The sequence below is a fragment of the Chanos chanos genome, chromosome 3 (assembly GCF_902362185.1).
Source record: "Chanos chanos chromosome 3, fChaCha1.1, whole genome shotgun sequence".
NCBI classification, from domain to species: domain Eukaryota; kingdom Metazoa; phylum Chordata; class Actinopteri; order Gonorynchiformes; family Chanidae; genus Chanos; species Chanos chanos.
The window spans coordinates 39,363,469-39,379,873 of NC_044497.1; the positions used below are offsets into that span (position 1 = coordinate 39,363,469).

Below are 16,405 nucleotides of genomic sequence, written 5' to 3' on the forward strand. Positions count from 1 at the left end.
AGAATAGAATAGAATGATATGGTTGGGTTGAGAAGAACAAAACTATTCTGTGATTTAGAACAAACATGTGCTATTCCACTATTTTAATTCGGCCTAAATGATCGGTTAATCCGACAACCCTCGAGAAAATACTGTATCCGATTTGAGGGAGTCAGGGATTTACCCGCTTATCAAGGATTCCACATACACGCACTTTACTGAGCTCAGGAAAGCGTTCGAGGGAACACTTTTGCCCCTCTTTGAATTTAATTTCTCGAAATACAGAAAATATTAGCGGCACAAAAAGATGTCTTACTTTTTGTGAGTTTCTACTGCCCTCTACTGACTTAAATAGACACCTCGTCTGCTGTTTCACAAGCCTGTCCTTTGCAACCGACTTGAACAAAAACATGTCGCTTGCCCCTCCACGAACATAACGGTCTGAGTTGTGTTGATAATTTAAAGGTGTTTTAGAACCACATCTATATGATTTCCACCGTGTTTCTGACAAAGAATCCGGGAAGATGCCACAGAAAACACTGGGATCCATTGTAGGTTTGCTTTGCACGGGGACTTGTTTGGTACAGGTAAGCTGTTATTTGGCTGGTTGGGGCGGTAGCTGAATTGAAATCAAGCCCCAGGATCACAGCTGGAAGTAGGCCTTCTATTGTGTGGTTTTGTTTCCTCACAAAAGAACTTGTACGAGACGAACTTCAAATTTTTGACGAATTTAACTTATAACAGCTCAGATGGCACTGTTTACACATATCCAAGCCCTGCTGCGTGGATTGCTTTGTCTCATGTTATTTATACAGCATTTTAATTGAATTCGCTTTGAAGTGCTCAACAGATAGCAAGAATAGCTACCGCTAACTTAAGCTGGCACAAAACTAACATTAGCGAATAAGCTAGGTTAAGTTACCAAGGTGAACCTTGGCTGAGCGTTGGAAGGATAATGATTAAACCTAACCTAGTTTAGTTAGTGTTAGGTTAACAAACATGACATTCTTTTGTGAGTATAAGAATTGTTGCTAGTTATTGCAAGCGTGGTAGCAACTGATTTACCTTGCATTTTTTTCATTAGTTCTTCACGAGCGTGTCAAAGTAGACGCAATGGGAGCCAACGTATATTTATTAAAAAGCAGTAACTGTCGTTAAGTCTACTAACAGCTAATTTAACTAAGTCTGTCTAAGATAAGCCTACAAGACAATACCTTAACACAATAAACAGCTGACATGGTCAATGGTCTATTTGTTTCTTTGTTCTGGAACTGTTGATGTTTGGTACTGTAATCTTCCAGTTTGACGGAATGGCCTAAAAAGTGACCGTTTTACGCTTATTCGCGGGGGAAAAACAACAACAAGAAAAAGAAAAAAGGTCACTCTTATGCGTATCTCAGACTAGGAAGAATGCATCCACTAAGTGTATACATTACAAATCATTCATCGTAGATTGACGGACATGAATAATAATAATTAGGACTATTGTTTTTATCATAAGAATGTATAAAAAGTGTTAACGTCAGCGAACTGTGTATGGTTTGTTGTGTTTTACCCTGTCAGTCATGTCACGTTTACGTTGTGCTTTGTCCTTTTCAACGAACATCTTGTTCTGTGTTCCATAGGGAAAGGAGTTCTGTTTCGGTGTAAACAATGAACAGTATCGATGTGAGATGGGCTACTGTTGTGGTGAGACAGAGTGCTGCACATACTACTACGAGCTGTGGTGTAAGTTATTCTGTTCCGTAATAACAGGCATTATCGTCTCTTAGTCCCTGGATTTGCAGGCTTTCGGTGTTATAATTAACAACTGGCTAGTAGTCTAATATTTTAGGGTGGGTTACATGGACACTTGGGTCTAAATCTGAAGAGCAGGGTGTCCAGTTGGTTTTTGGAAACTCTTTTGAGAACTCCTCACTGTAGCCTGATGATAATTGTGTATAGATAGGTAAAAGAATTGAAAGCACTTATGAGTCTCTGAAGGACTGAATCGAAAGCATCTTGGTAGGCTCATTAAGTTACACTGACTTATTTGCCAAATTTTTAACTACTATTAATAATGCTCAGAGTAGATTATTGCTCAACTCATATTGTGTGAACTGCTTTAACTGTAATTTTGCTGCTGGTCTATGTTTCAGGGTTCTGGTTGGTGTGGACGCTTATTATTGTGTTGAGCTGCTGCTGTGCCTACCGACACAGGCGTGTGAAGATGCGTCTGCAGCAAGAACAAAGGCAGCGTGAGATCAGTCTCATGGCTTATCAGGGAGCATCCAGCTCTTTCATCACACCTCCACCACTCAACCTGCGTAAGTACCACTAACACTCTGCTACACTTTTTCCTACAGGGGTTTCCCTCTGGATTGTTTTGTTCAGCAGTGGTGGTGTGAACCCCATGGGCAGGAGGGATGTACATCACAGGGAGTGATTAAGGGAGGTTTTAGGGTGTAACAAAAAAAACAACCAAAGGATATGAATGGAAAGCGGTTCTTTTCATTTTAAAGAAAATATTCAGGTTAATTTAGCACTCCAACACCAAGTGTGCACCAATTGGTAAAAGTAAAATCACAGTTTGCTAGGTAATACTGTGGTAAATTCTTTAATTGTGTTATCATGCAGGTGATCTGCTAGTATTAGCATTATTTATCATAATCATCTATGTACAATATATAGCTGCTTAAAAATAACTTGATGATTCACCCAAAATGTCTGTTTGCTGTTAACTACAGCCCAGTCCTACTCCTCTTTGCCTGGCTTTCTCTTTGTGAAATACTTAAAAGTTCATCTGCGAAATTAAATGTACAAGTATAAAAATTTTACCTTGAGTTTTTTAATATTGGCCCAGGCAATGTATGTGCTTTTCTGTACAGTGGCCAAAACACATTATTTATTATATTTCTGTGTTCTTGAATGAAAGCATAAACCTGTTTATCTGTATAGAAGCGTTAACCTGTGTAATTTTTTTATTTGGTGGTGGCACCACCACTGTGTGAATTGGGGGAAAAACACCACTACCGATTCAGGAGTAGTGAGATTGCAATGACAAGTCCATCTGGACATATGCTGTTTGGAACACAGTGTCCTGTAGGTCTCCTTATAGACACCTGACTGAATTTGTCAGACTAACCACAAAGCCACTCATTAGCTGATTCGGGCTAGATCCAAAGTGATATGATAGGATCAGTAAGTCTTCACTACTAAATGTAGGAAGGAATGGTTCAAGTCATGCTCTAAGAGCTTCTTTGTGGTAAGCCAAGCTTATGATGAGAAACTAGGTTGGTTATAGGGCTGCACAATTTGGTCAAAAAATCATATCGCGGTTAGACGGAAACATTTTGCAATTGCGATTTGAACTTTGATATGATGAACATCTAAGTTAGCATCTGATATTTTTACTTAGTTGCCAATACTAAAATCAGATAAAGGCATAAAACCACACTGTAAATGGTTGTTTTGAAATAGTTATGTCAATGCAATATAAACTTAAAAATAACTGAATTGCTCAGTGACAAAATGGTACAAATTGTTTATAACCTTTCAAAAAAGGATCTCTCACAGAACGTCACGAGCATAAAGGCTCCAGCAATTGTTTGTTTTAGTTCAGGTCGGCTTTCGACTGTCTCTTTTTTTTCTTTCATACATAAATTCATCATAAAGCTCTAAGTTGTCATAAAGTACTGGGTAATGCCCGATGGGGTGTCCAGAAAACTAATTAACGAGTCGGAGGTAAAGTACTCCCCGTGAAATAGGGTGGCCTATACAGAACGTAGGTTCACTGATTTAAAGTGGTGATTAAACTTTTGACTGGATTTATGACTGATATGCACAGATATACGAGCTTGACACTTGCCAGCTAATCAGAGACGTGTATTTTCCGTTGTCACTTTATATTCTAAATATATTTTATTCAATCGGAGCCTTTTGTGGTTTAGCAATCATGGAACTTGGACATAGAACGTGATTCATCGCGGGCATATTCCGATTTCGATTTTAATTCGATTAATTGTGCAGCCCTAGTTGATTAATGGTACATCTGATCCCAGGTTAACCAGGTTCAGCTACTGCATTACTGCCCCAGGATACTCTAGCTCCAAGATGACTTTACCAGCTGTCACATAAGTTGTTTTTGCTGTTGAATATCTTGCTTGAAGGAATGAGGTAACCCTCCAGTCACGGGGCTGTTCTGGCGGTTCATTGCTGCTGAACTTGTCATATATCATTCTCTCATTCAGTCATGGTAAACATCATGAACCTATTCCTGGACTGCGGATTGCTTTAATGTTCATACCCTTCTTATAGCTGCTTCACTACCTCATAAAACATTTGCTTCATTGTAATGTACTAGAACTCAGTGGTTCACCTAAATTGATTGTAGGATTCTGGACAGACTGCAAACTCCCAGATTACGAGGAAGTCGTTGGTCACCCGCCAACCCCTCCTCCACCTTACTCAGAGATGCCCCCAGAGCTCCCCTCCCCTACACTTCCACCTGTGAACCAGTCAGCGGCAGCTGTGGTGCTGGAGCCTCCTGCAGAGGAGGAACATGCCGAAAACCAGCCTGCTGATTCAGATGTTGCAGCGGCTCTTGACCACTCGGAACATGAGGAGGGGGAAGGACCTGACAACCAAATTTGGGAACTGGGCACCCGTCGCCGGCATGTGACCGGTGACTCAGGCATTGAGGTGTGTGTGTGCCAGCTGGATGTGGATGAAGGCTCAGGGTTAGAGGAGGATGAGGGAAGGCTCTGCCAGGGGGCTGGAGGGGGCTGCTATTCAGAGCAACAGGCCCTCCAACACAAGGAGCGTTCCCAACCAAATGCCACCACCAGTGGAGACCAGGTTGTTTGAGCATTGCCATAAGAGAACTGCCATTGTAAACAAGGGATAGTAGATGACTTTGGACTGCTCTTGTCCTTGTCACCATTATTAGCAAGGGAACCATGTGGAAATATTCAAACCAACCATCTAGGGACGTCATGTTGATAAATACAGAAGGGGAAATAAAGTTTGCCCTCTTTTCCATCAGCAATCAGAGTTCCTTAAATTTTCATAGAAAAGTGTAGACATCACCTTAAATTTGACAGAAATTCTTTAACACTTGCATTCTGTAATACCCCATGGATCACCCCCCTCTTTTGTTTTTGTGGTTTTTTTGTATGTTTCTTGAATATGAATGAAAAAGCCAACAGTTATGTTTGACTGGAGAAAATTTGAAAGAGCAATGCTTTGAAGAACAGCCGTTTTCTACTAGAGGGATATATGTCAACACAAACATTCCCTCCCACTCTGTCTCCTATCACTTTGTGGCCTGGATATCTCTCTCTCTCTCTCTCTGACATTTTGCTTCCGCCTTGTCTACATACCATGGCGGTCACTGACTCCAACATGTAGGGGCCAAAAAGAAAGAGAATAACCTGGAAGAATCCTTGTAGAAGATTGGCCTTCGTCTTGGCTAGACGCTGGCAGTACATACATTGTTTTCCACAAGGCTTTACTAATGAGAGCTCAGCTGCAAGGTGACATCATCCCAACACTGGCTGTTGTCCAGGTCTTGCTCCTTCAGGACGATGACTTCTCTCATCCAAAGGAAAAACTCTGCATGCATTGTCTAAACAAATTAATGTTTTCTTGATGCACTGTTGCAATAATGCCACAAATAGATATACAAACACAGAGAAATTGTAGAAGAGACATGGCCAATATTGATGTTTGCTCTGGTTCCAAGTGTCCATGAAAACCTGACATTAATCCCAGTGCCGTGCCTGCAAGTTAGTGTCTATAAAAAGCCTGTGGGTGGTTGTGTTCTCACCAGGCAGCCAGTGATATAATCACAGTATGTCTGAGTCGCACCAGGACAGGCTTAGGAGTCTCCCACAGAATGGATCTCCTTTTTTTCTGAAAACGCTGGGTTTTTGCTTTGTCAATGAAAGAAGGAAGTATGCTCTTTTATTGAATACTTCCACCATACAACTCACAGCAGTCTCTTTTCTCCCTTTAACAAAAGCCTGCTTTAGCCAACATCAGCGGGTTTGGCATTCAAAGAATCAAAGCTCTCCTTATAAGCCACTGTTACTCTTTTCTGTCTTTTTGCTCTTTGTGCGACTTTTGATGTCAGTTTTTCTTTGTACACCCTCCCTCCTAGGGTACACAAGCACTGTGATCTTGCATAGAGGGCTTTTTTTCTATGTGCCTGTGTCTGTGTACTTCTGTCCTGCTTTTCAGATTGAAATGGTAAACTGACAGATGTTTAGTTATCGCCAGTTTGATCCCTTAATAATAGCTCTAGTGATCTAAAGTCTTTCTGTTTTCTCTGAGATTTCTCTGACTGTAGCTTAAATGTAGACACAGCCCCTGTCCTGTTTCAGCAGACGTGGCACTAGTGTAGCAGCCTACCCTGGCTGTGCTCTTATGGCTTTCAGAGTGTGGACTGCTCAAAGATATGTCAGAGATTTTTGGGATGTTTTCCATTCACTAGACTGGCTCTGTAGTGCTGTGTCAGCACAGCTGCCCAGTCTATTGAGTGGGAATCTTGTCAGATAGACACCCACTGTATACTGTCAAAACTCAGCTTCAGGAGATGTGTTGACATGTGACTTGGCAGTCGTTTGAATTGGTTTGACCGAAACAGCACTTACCGGTGTTTTATTTAACTTCAAGTGTCTCTCGTCAAAATAGTAGACAAAAAAAGACAGCTCATGTTCAACAGAAACTGACTTGCCTCATCAACCAAACCACTTTCAGATTTTAAATAGAATTGTGTGAACAGTGACGTCCAAAAATATTTGATCGGTCACACAGTAAATGACATAGTTCTGTCTGTTGAAGATGAGACATTAAAAGCCGACTTGCTGAACAGCAAGCCGAACAATATTTCTTGCTCACCTTTGGGGAATGAGTGAGTTTTGAAAAGGCTTTTCTCATGGAGGAAGTGGTGGAGTTATATTCACATGGCATTGCCTGTAAATGCCTTATAATTCTGAATTGTGGTAGTAGATATGTATTTCAGGCATTTGTTTGGTTGTAGATAGTGATCTTACTTTGTGTGACTTGACTGTATGAGTAGAAACTTCAGTTTAAAAATTAGAGCACCTGACCTGATACATAATGTTTTGTGAAATGATCTGCTTTTTGTACTGCTCAATCAAGGATGTGGTCTAAGATACACCTAAACAAGTGAGCTGCCAGAGCAGAATATGTGCCCCAGAGTGGATAGATTGTTCTGCTCCAAAAAGCCCACATAGCAGCTATCCTATTTAGCCTTGACGTTCCTTCTCTGAAGCAGTTTTTTCTGTACCCCATTTTGACCTGAATTTTAGCTTCAGCAATTTGATTCATAATTGTCAGGGTCTCAAGGCGACATGGTTATTTGTAGGAAGCAGACTTTTATTTTTAGGGCGAAACCTTGATCTTTTGGACTGTTTGTGGAAATATACTCTTGTTAGATGTAGATGCTAAAGTGCATGTGAAGCAATACAGTTCGGTGATGGAAGCGAGAGTTAATAGATGTTTGAGTTAGTCGTCCCTGAGTCTCCTGCTTGCGATATGGTTGTGAAGGTAGGGACTGGGGCATAGTTGTTTTCAGTGCCAGTGGTTTGTCAAATGGGCACTGTCTGCTAAAAAATATAATCTGTCTCTCGTGTAACTTGTTTACTTACCATAAAAGGGCTATCAAATGAGACACAAACTGACATATGGCGTGTTCTATGTAATTATTGTTTCTTTCTTACAACGGAATTGTACGACAGACATTGTAAAACCACATTCTCTGTTTCGTGGTCATTATACAGAATACATGATTGTACAATTCTGTTGTAGCTGCATAAACTTTCTATGCTGTGTAACACTGGTTAATCCCCTACCCTCGTGTTACTGTGAGGTGTGAAAAGATGATGGTTTTGCTATTCCCTTAGAGAATGATCTTAACCCCGTGTCCCCTAAGCTTCTCTCACAGGTCTCACAGAGAAGAGGGCTCTCTTTGTGCCTACTGTACTGTCATTTTCCTTTTTAACAACAGAGTGAGCATGGCAACAGAAACACTGTGGTACCTAACCCAAACATTTGTTTGTCATCACACACCCCCAAGGAGTGAAGTGAAATGTGTCACAGCATCATTTTTGAGAGACTCAGTTTAACTTGTAATTATAGTACTGGTAAAAAAAAATTTTTTAGTTCATCCTTTTTGCTGTCGTATTATGTTAGTGATTTTAATGCTGTGTTACATTTCAAAGTATACCAGAGTCAATCAGTCTAAAAGCTCTTAACCACACCACTTTACTCTCTTTGGCTTGGAGTTTCCCTGTTTACCGGAAGGTTTCTACATATACCAGAAGTTGCCATTGTATTGACATGTAGTTTCTGTACATCGCTCACCAAGTCAAAGCCCTCTCAGTGGAAAAATTCGGTGTCTCCACTCCCCTTCTCCCCCACCCACCTCTATTTATCTCCGTGGGTCACGTGTGTACTGTACTGAACCTAAACTAGGCTATGCAAAAACGCTAACCCTCTGTCATATGCTGCAGTAACCCCTCCCAGTGTAAGTTGGCTGTGGTTGTCAGTACAAGCAATACTTCTCTTCTCAGTCCATATTGCACTGTACTTTGGTAGTTGTACAGCTTTATATGAAAAAGAAAGAAATGAAAAAAAAAAAAAGTTGCAACTGTGGTCCTCTTTTCAATATCTGTGTTTGTGTGTGTGTCTGTGTGTGAATGTATGCTTTTGTAAGCAACTATCTCTGTTACCTCTTACGACAAAGGGAAAGGGAGAGTAAAGAAAAAAAAAAAGCCATGACTGTGTCTAATGTCATGTAATCTAAGTAACTGATGTTCTTTTTGCATTCTTGTCTGCCCTGAATACCAGCGTTCCCTGCACACCACGGGACTGCAACTCTCAGTTTGTGCAATTAGATATGTTATATAGTTTTTATTTTGTAGGTATTAACCTTTCAGACAATGCTTTGATTCCTTGTTATTGTGGCACTTTGAATGTGCTAGTAGTCTGTCTACCACAGCTAACTGGTCTGCTGTTTTTGCTCTTGGGTTTTTCAGCGATAGAATACAGAACCGTTGCCTTTTGGCAGTATGTATGCCAATATACAGTTGCCCAAATGTGTGTTAAGTAAAATCCACATTGCAATGTGAAACCTGTGGGAAGAAAGCTGAATTATTGAATGGAGTTTAGACAGAGACCAAGCTTCAGCTCATTTTGATGTCATTTGACAGCTTCACACATGCAGGGCATCACCAAGGCAACCAACTTTATTATTTACTTCATAATCTCATGATCAGTAATGCTCAATTAGTCATGTATCACATGTATTCAGCTTACTTTTAACTTCATTCAGGAGTTGTGTTTCTTCCTTTAAGACTCTTAAAATAGATTACACTTAGTGAATGTGGACGTGGTTGATTTATGCTCATGTTGATTTGCCAAAACAAACAAAGAAAAATCTTCGCTTGAAAAGGAAGTGGTCATTCAAGAGCACAGACATGTTTAAGTTTCTCTTTCTTGTCACTAAGCTCAAGCCAAAAAAAAAAAGGAAAGAAGATGATGGTTGTGAAAATACAAGCACTGAGACATGTGTTACATTCTGTTGCTGGGGTTTTAGGAAGAGGCTATGGACTCTTTAGTCATTGTTTGTATTTTATTTTTCTAATAAAACAAATAAATACATTGGCACATGATGGTTTCTTGTCTCTCTTTTTTCAATCTGACAAAGGCATTGGTTCAAAGCAATAAGTATTATGAAGGGAAAGCTATGTCAGCAACATTTTTTTTCTTATGCAATTCCACTAAAGGCAGTTATGCAGACATAGCCTACAGTACATTTGCGAGAAAAGTAAGTTGTACATCAGCGTTTCCCAATCCTGCTCCTGGAGGCTTACAGTTCCGTACATATAAAATCTCTCATGCTCTTACATACATAGTTCAACACAGCAGCTAAACATCACCCCTTGGTTCGCTGAAATGTGTGTTAAAGCAAGGAAAGACCTAAAAGTGCTTTGAGCCTGTTCTAAGTCTTTACAGAAACAGTAAGCCTTGCTAACAGCCACATTTAACTGTTAGTTCAGACAATGATAAACACAGTAGTGATGATGTGTAATTACATCCTCTTTTACATTCTAAACAATCAACAGATGGTCTTAACATTATGACGTTACGTTATGACGTGGTGACATGAGATTACTAAAACAGTGAGATGCTATGTTGTCATCACTTAACATGGAGAAACTGGTCACTACAGTGGTAGCACAAACACATTCTTAAGTCATTATTTATGTCTGTAGCATGTTATTAGGCATGCTGTAACCATGTTTAAATATTAACCATGCTTGAACAAATTTAGTGGAAATTCTAAAATGATTTTCCTTGGCATATACATCTATAGCTTCCCCTCAGGCTAATTTCCATTTAACTTTGAATGAGAGGTACTAAGTAAACTCCCTTCCAAGAATGTTAATTATAAAGAATGAACTAGAACTGACTAAAAAAAATGAATGACAGATCAGGCACTGCTGAAACACAAGGATGCAAGACAAAGGGGCTCTCTTTAAAGGAGGCCACTGAGGCAGTTTTACTCAGTACAAAGGAAGAAAGTAAATAAATTTGGTGCATGAATAAAGTGCAATAAACAAATTAAATTAAATTAATTACCACAATCAAATTAATTACCACTGCTGGAAAAAAAAGTTAAAGGCAGACAAGACATTATTACAGAATAACACAATTTTCATGGAAGTTTCAAGCACTTCTGAAAGTTGATTTTGACCTTGGAAAGGTACCCATGAATTCAAATTCATGTTCTGAGTGCAGAGTATTAAATGGGGGGAAGACTAATCATCTGCTCATGTTGGTTAAATCTGTTTTAGAAATCTGGGTAACAATAGCAATAAGGCAGTTTCGTACAAGGGATACAATTACATTAAACAAATGCAAAATCTGACTAACTGTTGTGTTGTGCAGGTGATAAATATCCTTTGCACTAACCCATGAGAGTTTGATATCAGATAACTGACCTTTATGGATTCAAAATTTATCATAACATTTAGTATGATTTCAGAACACAGAATGGTCGGAATTATCGAGATGGTACAGACAATTTCCATCCAGTGACCAATTTGTGCAGCTGAAAGTGTTTCAAATGGAAATTCCTCAGCCTTCTCAGAAGGAACATAAGAGAACAGTTAGGGATTTTCTTCACTCCTTCATCTCTGATAATGACAAGAGTAAATCAGTACCCAGTGTGCTAAATATTTTGTATAATATAAATCATTAACAGGATACATAGCTACATTTAAAGTGAATTAATGAAATGAAAGAAAAAGATGAAAAATATGACTTTTGAAAATGAACTGTTCACAGAAGAATATAAAAATTGTATCTCAGACACACAACAAAAACAGGCAAAATCTTTAAATTGTGACATAATATAGATGGCCTTATAGCTTTAACTTGGTTTTAGCACAAAGCGTGAGCCTTGAAGCAATGTAAAGTCAAATGTATAGCTCAACATGAGATTTCTGTTGTAGTGGTTTAAAAAGAACCTCCAATAGTTCCATCACTTTGAACAGAGGTTGTCAAAATCCACTCTTGGAGGGTCAAGGGCCTGCCGCTTTTCTTGTCCAACAACTCCATGTGGTCTCCGGCTGAAGAGTGCGCACGCCTGTTTTCCCGGTGAAAGTCAGTATGTAACTAAGAGGTTGAAAACTGGCAGGATTTTGGCTCTCCAGGACTGGATTTTGACAAATCTGCTTGAAACTATCTTTTAGTTACACATGGTAGTGTGAAGCTGCCATCACGATGGAGGAAGGCCATTAAAATTGCTTGTTTTTCTTTCACACAGACAGGAAATGAGTACAAATTATCATAAGAAAAGATTTGAAAAGGCATTCATCAAAGGGAGGAACATCAAAATAGAACTACTGTTGACCAAATGACACAGCTGAAACAGAAGACACGGTATCTGCTAGTGTTGTGTATATGTTACTATTGCAGACACTGCCTCAGTGCAACAAAAAAGACAACACCAAAATGACTTTTAAAGGGACGGTACAAGCCTTAATTTGCTGAAAATGTCACACACTGGCATTCCATAAAGTTCCATCATCCTGATTTCTTTTTAGTTGCTCTCTTTTCATAGTTTTGAAATCAGTATTGCTCACGGATTTACTGATTATGACGATGGGACCACTCAGTACTTGATCTCAGGGACAGAGTTCATAGTGGTTTGTACGACTGTCTCAGGCTGCAAGAGCAGAAATACAGGGACATGCTGCCCTCTTTTGCTGACTCACTACTGCATCAGTAGAGTCGCTTGCGTCGACTCTCACTCCAGTGGCTATAGACAACAAGACCCACGACGATGAGAAGAAACAAGCCCAGCATTGAGAACAACACAGTGAAGAAGATAGCAACGCTGCTCATTCCCTCTGCGTCAGGATAGGCTGAGAGACACACAGACAGAGACACACAGGTACATTTAATACATTTGCGTTAACCTTATGCTCTGCCTACATTCTTGTGCAGTACTTGATCCCCGTTTTGTCCAAATTTTAAATGTAACCCAAGTATATCCCCATTTGAAGTACAATGAATCATCCAGAGCCTTACGTCTGTACAGGTCAATGTTGTCCACGCTGGGCACTGTGACTTCCTCCTCTTGTTCTTCCTCCTGTTTACTCCGCAATACTGTCAGCTGGTATAACTTCAGAGAAATTAAATCATGGTTGTCTGAAAAGGCAAAAGGGTATTATTAAGTTTGGAAGGGTTGAAAAGATAACAAAGAACAAAGGATTAAGAAATGAAAATACTCCAGTCCTAAGGAACCTCAAGCCTATCGCAGCACCAAGTGTAACCCTTAATTTTTGTCATGTGAGTATAAAGCAGGTTCATTGCACTAGAATTATTCTTCAGGTATTGCATTGTTATTGAGGTTTTGGTTTAAAAAGAAGGGACAAACACAGCAGAATAGTAGTTTAATATTAAGGCTGTGACTCAAAAATCTAAACATCTAACATTCCAAAGAATAACCACTTTAGCTGATGGCCATTTTTTTCTGTTTCCCAGTATAAAATCTGCATGAGTTCCTGCTTTTGAATTTGGAGGAACTCAGCCTCTTAGCCCCTTTTTTTTGTCCTTTTCCAATGCCTTTACCTGAGAGGTCTCCAGTGATAGCAGTGACCCCAAAGTAGTAACCCTGTGGCAGTCGCACCCCTGGTATATCCAGACAATCTCTCCATTCGTGCTGTCCGTCTACATCAATCATAATCTGTAGATAACATAAGTGGAAGAGCGTGGGTTGAAAATATATGTCATCTCTCTAAATGCACTCACATAGCATGTGTATACTCTTTGTGTATGAATGGCAACGTCATTAAAGAGTATACATGTGCTAAACAGTGTTTTAACATATTGTGAATTCCTTGAGTGGGTACCCTCACAAACAATATGCTTTTAAGCAGTTACAGGGCATTAATTTGCCAGTGTAAAAGTGAGCACCTGCTTCAACACATTACAGTTTCCAGTTTGTGGTAGTGTTGTTTTTGGATCAGTGTATCATTATTGGGTAAAAGTAATGATGCCCTTCCCAAGTGAGTGAGCTTACCGTGAGCCTGCGCCGAACATATCTGATGAAGATGAAGGTGTCGTGCTTTAAGTTGCGCACCATAGCATTACAGCCACCCAACTCAGATGGTCTCCCATCCCGCTCATGGTCATAACTAATAGTGCCATTCCCTACCATTGCCAGCACATATGGGAAGATCCTCTGGTTGTGAGAGGGAGAAGAAAGAGAAAGAGAGCAAATAGATGATGGGGGGGCGTCTTACTCAGTAAAAAGACAAAAGAAGCAGACTGAATTCTCAAGAAATTCAGTTTTATATCAGTCTACATCATAAACCTGTCATTATTTGTAGTGATAACACATTAAAGTCCAGAATAGCTATTATGGGGACACATATTATAAATGTATTTGTATGGTGGAGGGGCAGCATGGTCTTTAAATGTGACGTTTTTGGCGTACCTGTGTACGAGGGGTGTACCTCTTCTTCTGTGCCTGTTTCCTCAGGGAAGGAAAGATAACAAAACACAAGGTCAGTGTAACAGTAGCATTTACCTTAGACCTTTCACTTTAGCAAAAAATATACTTGTGACAAAGTCCAAATCAAATTTATTTTGTGGAAATAGAACTAAAATTTCATGGCTAGATTATGAAATGTTTTTAGAATTAAGTTGGCATTTGAGAGGAACCTATCCCAAAGATTCATTATATCTTAAGACAACTCAAACCAAGTTTAGAAGAGCGACATTAGTATACCCGAGTTGCAAATCCATACCTCTAAATGTTTCTCCTCATTGGGGTATGTATCCACAAACACACCTAATCCTGTGAAGTAATCTTTATTTCCAAATACTGGACCTACAGTAATACAAAAAAAGGCTTTTACAAAAAAATACAAATGAAGAACAAACAACAACAACAGCAAATAAGGGAAAAGGAATTGGAACAAAACAATTATCCAAGTAAACTTCCAAAAAAGAAAATACAGAAACTTACAGATTGCTATTCTACCTGATTCTGTTAAGTCATCATTTTGATACTGTACCTTTCTGCATGCGTTCCTTAGTGTACCAGACAGCCATGCCATCCCCATTGAGATTCTTCTTGCCTTTGCCATGAATCTTAAAGTGCACTTGAATCTCCCAGTCTCTCAGGTGGCATGGCTTCATATATACAGAGATAAACACACAACATTGTAAACTGTTGGCTGCCCTTACACACTCAGCGTTATATTTGTTTTGTGTACAAATAAAAGTTGAGATGGACTTGGGGGGAGGGGGTTAGAATATAGTAATCAGCCTCAGACAACTCTGATGTGTGTGTTGCACTTACAATGCGGCTCCATACTGCCCCCTGCTTACTTTGCATATCTGGTGTGAGGCGCACCTGGTCAGTAGTTACCATAGCATCACCCATCAATTCCCAATGAGAGGAGCCAGAAGCTCCAATACCTGGTCACATAAAAGAGTACAAATGCAACTTCCAGTTAAAGGACTCATTCATGTAACAAGGGCAATAATTGTTGACAGTTATCTGAAACACTCATACTGTCAATTTCAGTCTCCTAAATAAAATATGAGCATGATATAGGAAGATATCGGATGTTACACAGCGACAGTAAGGGAGATTTTTTTCTGTGACCACACATACAACAGGTAATACTTCTAGGAGTAAATTAATTTGTAATCACCGAAATGTACATGCCATATAATCTGATATCTTCTACGACACATTTGGAACAAACATATGCATGGACTTTCATTACGAATAATCAAATGCAGCGCAAATAAATGACAACATCAATTACACTGCTTAAATAAATGAAATAGCAAAATTATTGGCAGTCGTGCAAAGGGTACGGGGTACTGTAAATACCTTGGTATGGTTTCGATAATGAATATTCTCTCTTTAGAAACTCTTCCATTTCGTGACCATCGTCTGCAAAACATATGTTTGCGGCAATTGAAATTACAATGTAGATCCAAATCATACTGGTTGGTGAAATAGTATTTTTTTTCACTAAAATCTTTTCCCGTTATTTAGAACGTTTCGCACAAGGGAGCGTCCATCATATTGCTAAGCGTAACATTCTGCCGAACACCTTCATTGGCTTATTCTGTTACATGGCGTCTGCTTATTTGTCCTCTTTTGTGTCCATCATATGTAGACGCCCCTCATGCGCTACCAATTACCTAACATGTTTTTAAATTAAATTAAATTTAATTTAACTTGAATGTTTAATTCAACCTCTATGTCCAAATTATGAATTCGATGAAGACTGGTGTTGGTTACAAAAAATGTAAAGCCTGTTTTTTATGTACGATGTTTTTACATGTAATCACTGCACACTCGTCGCTAGAGGGAGTATTACAGCTGAAATTATTTAAAGTCTTATCAAGAACATAGAGAAACTGTTAAAAGTACCTCTAGGATCTTTTTCTTCACATCTAGAATCTATCAAGTGTATGGTTCTAACTGGAGCAGGATTACTGGTCCGCTCTTTGCTTCTCGTTGAGATAGCTTTTTTTTTTTTTTAGATATATATCACGCTTTTATCCTAGTCCTGTTTCTCTGATTGGCTCTAGGCAGCCATAAATGCTGCAAACTTCCGGGATGATATATTGTGGCAGGGACTGTCTTTTGAATGACCAAGGGACCGTCGTTCAAAAGCACCGTCAACAGTGTTTATTAAAAGGGTAAAATCGCTTTTGATTAATTGACTGTGACATGTAGTAATATGTAGATAAATCTTACCAAACTTAACGTGCAAAAAATAAAGATATGAGTGAGGCACTGCCACAGAATACGCTGGAACCAGCTTATTAAATAACATTTCCATTTAGGGTTGTAAGTGTCATGACCTGTGCTTATTAT

The 16,405-nt window shown here is 39.3% G+C and overlaps 2 protein-coding genes across 2 annotated transcripts; one reads left to right on the forward strand and one right to left on the reverse strand.

Moving 5' to 3' along the window:
- The first annotated feature begins 388 nt into the window (after window positions 1-388).
- On the forward strand, window positions 389-9,608 carry wbp1 (WW domain binding protein 1). The gene is made up of 4 exons (XM_030767162.1): window positions 389-566; window positions 1,605-1,707; window positions 2,118-2,285; window positions 4,352-9,608. The coding sequence occupies exons 1-4, from the start codon at window positions 504-506 to the stop codon at window positions 4,822-4,824; spliced, it is 807 nt and encodes a 268-aa protein (XP_030623022.1). The 5' UTR covers window positions 389-503; the 3' UTR covers window positions 4,825-9,608.
- Window positions 9,609-9,660: 52 nt separating this feature from the next.
- lman2la (lectin, mannose-binding 2-like a) lies at window positions 9,661-15,566 on the reverse strand. The gene is made up of 9 exons (XM_030767161.1): window positions 15,407-15,566; window positions 14,864-14,982; window positions 14,577-14,694; window positions 14,307-14,389; window positions 13,994-14,026; window positions 13,577-13,738; window positions 13,126-13,240; window positions 12,583-12,702; window positions 9,661-12,416 (listed from the first exon to the last, which is right to left on the reverse strand). Exons 1-9 carry the CDS (start codon window positions 15,519-15,521, stop codon window positions 12,274-12,276), a joined length of 1,008 nt encoding a protein of 335 aa, XP_030623021.1. The 5' UTR covers window positions 15,522-15,566; the 3' UTR covers window positions 9,661-12,273.
- Window positions 15,567-16,405: the final 839 nt, after the last annotated feature.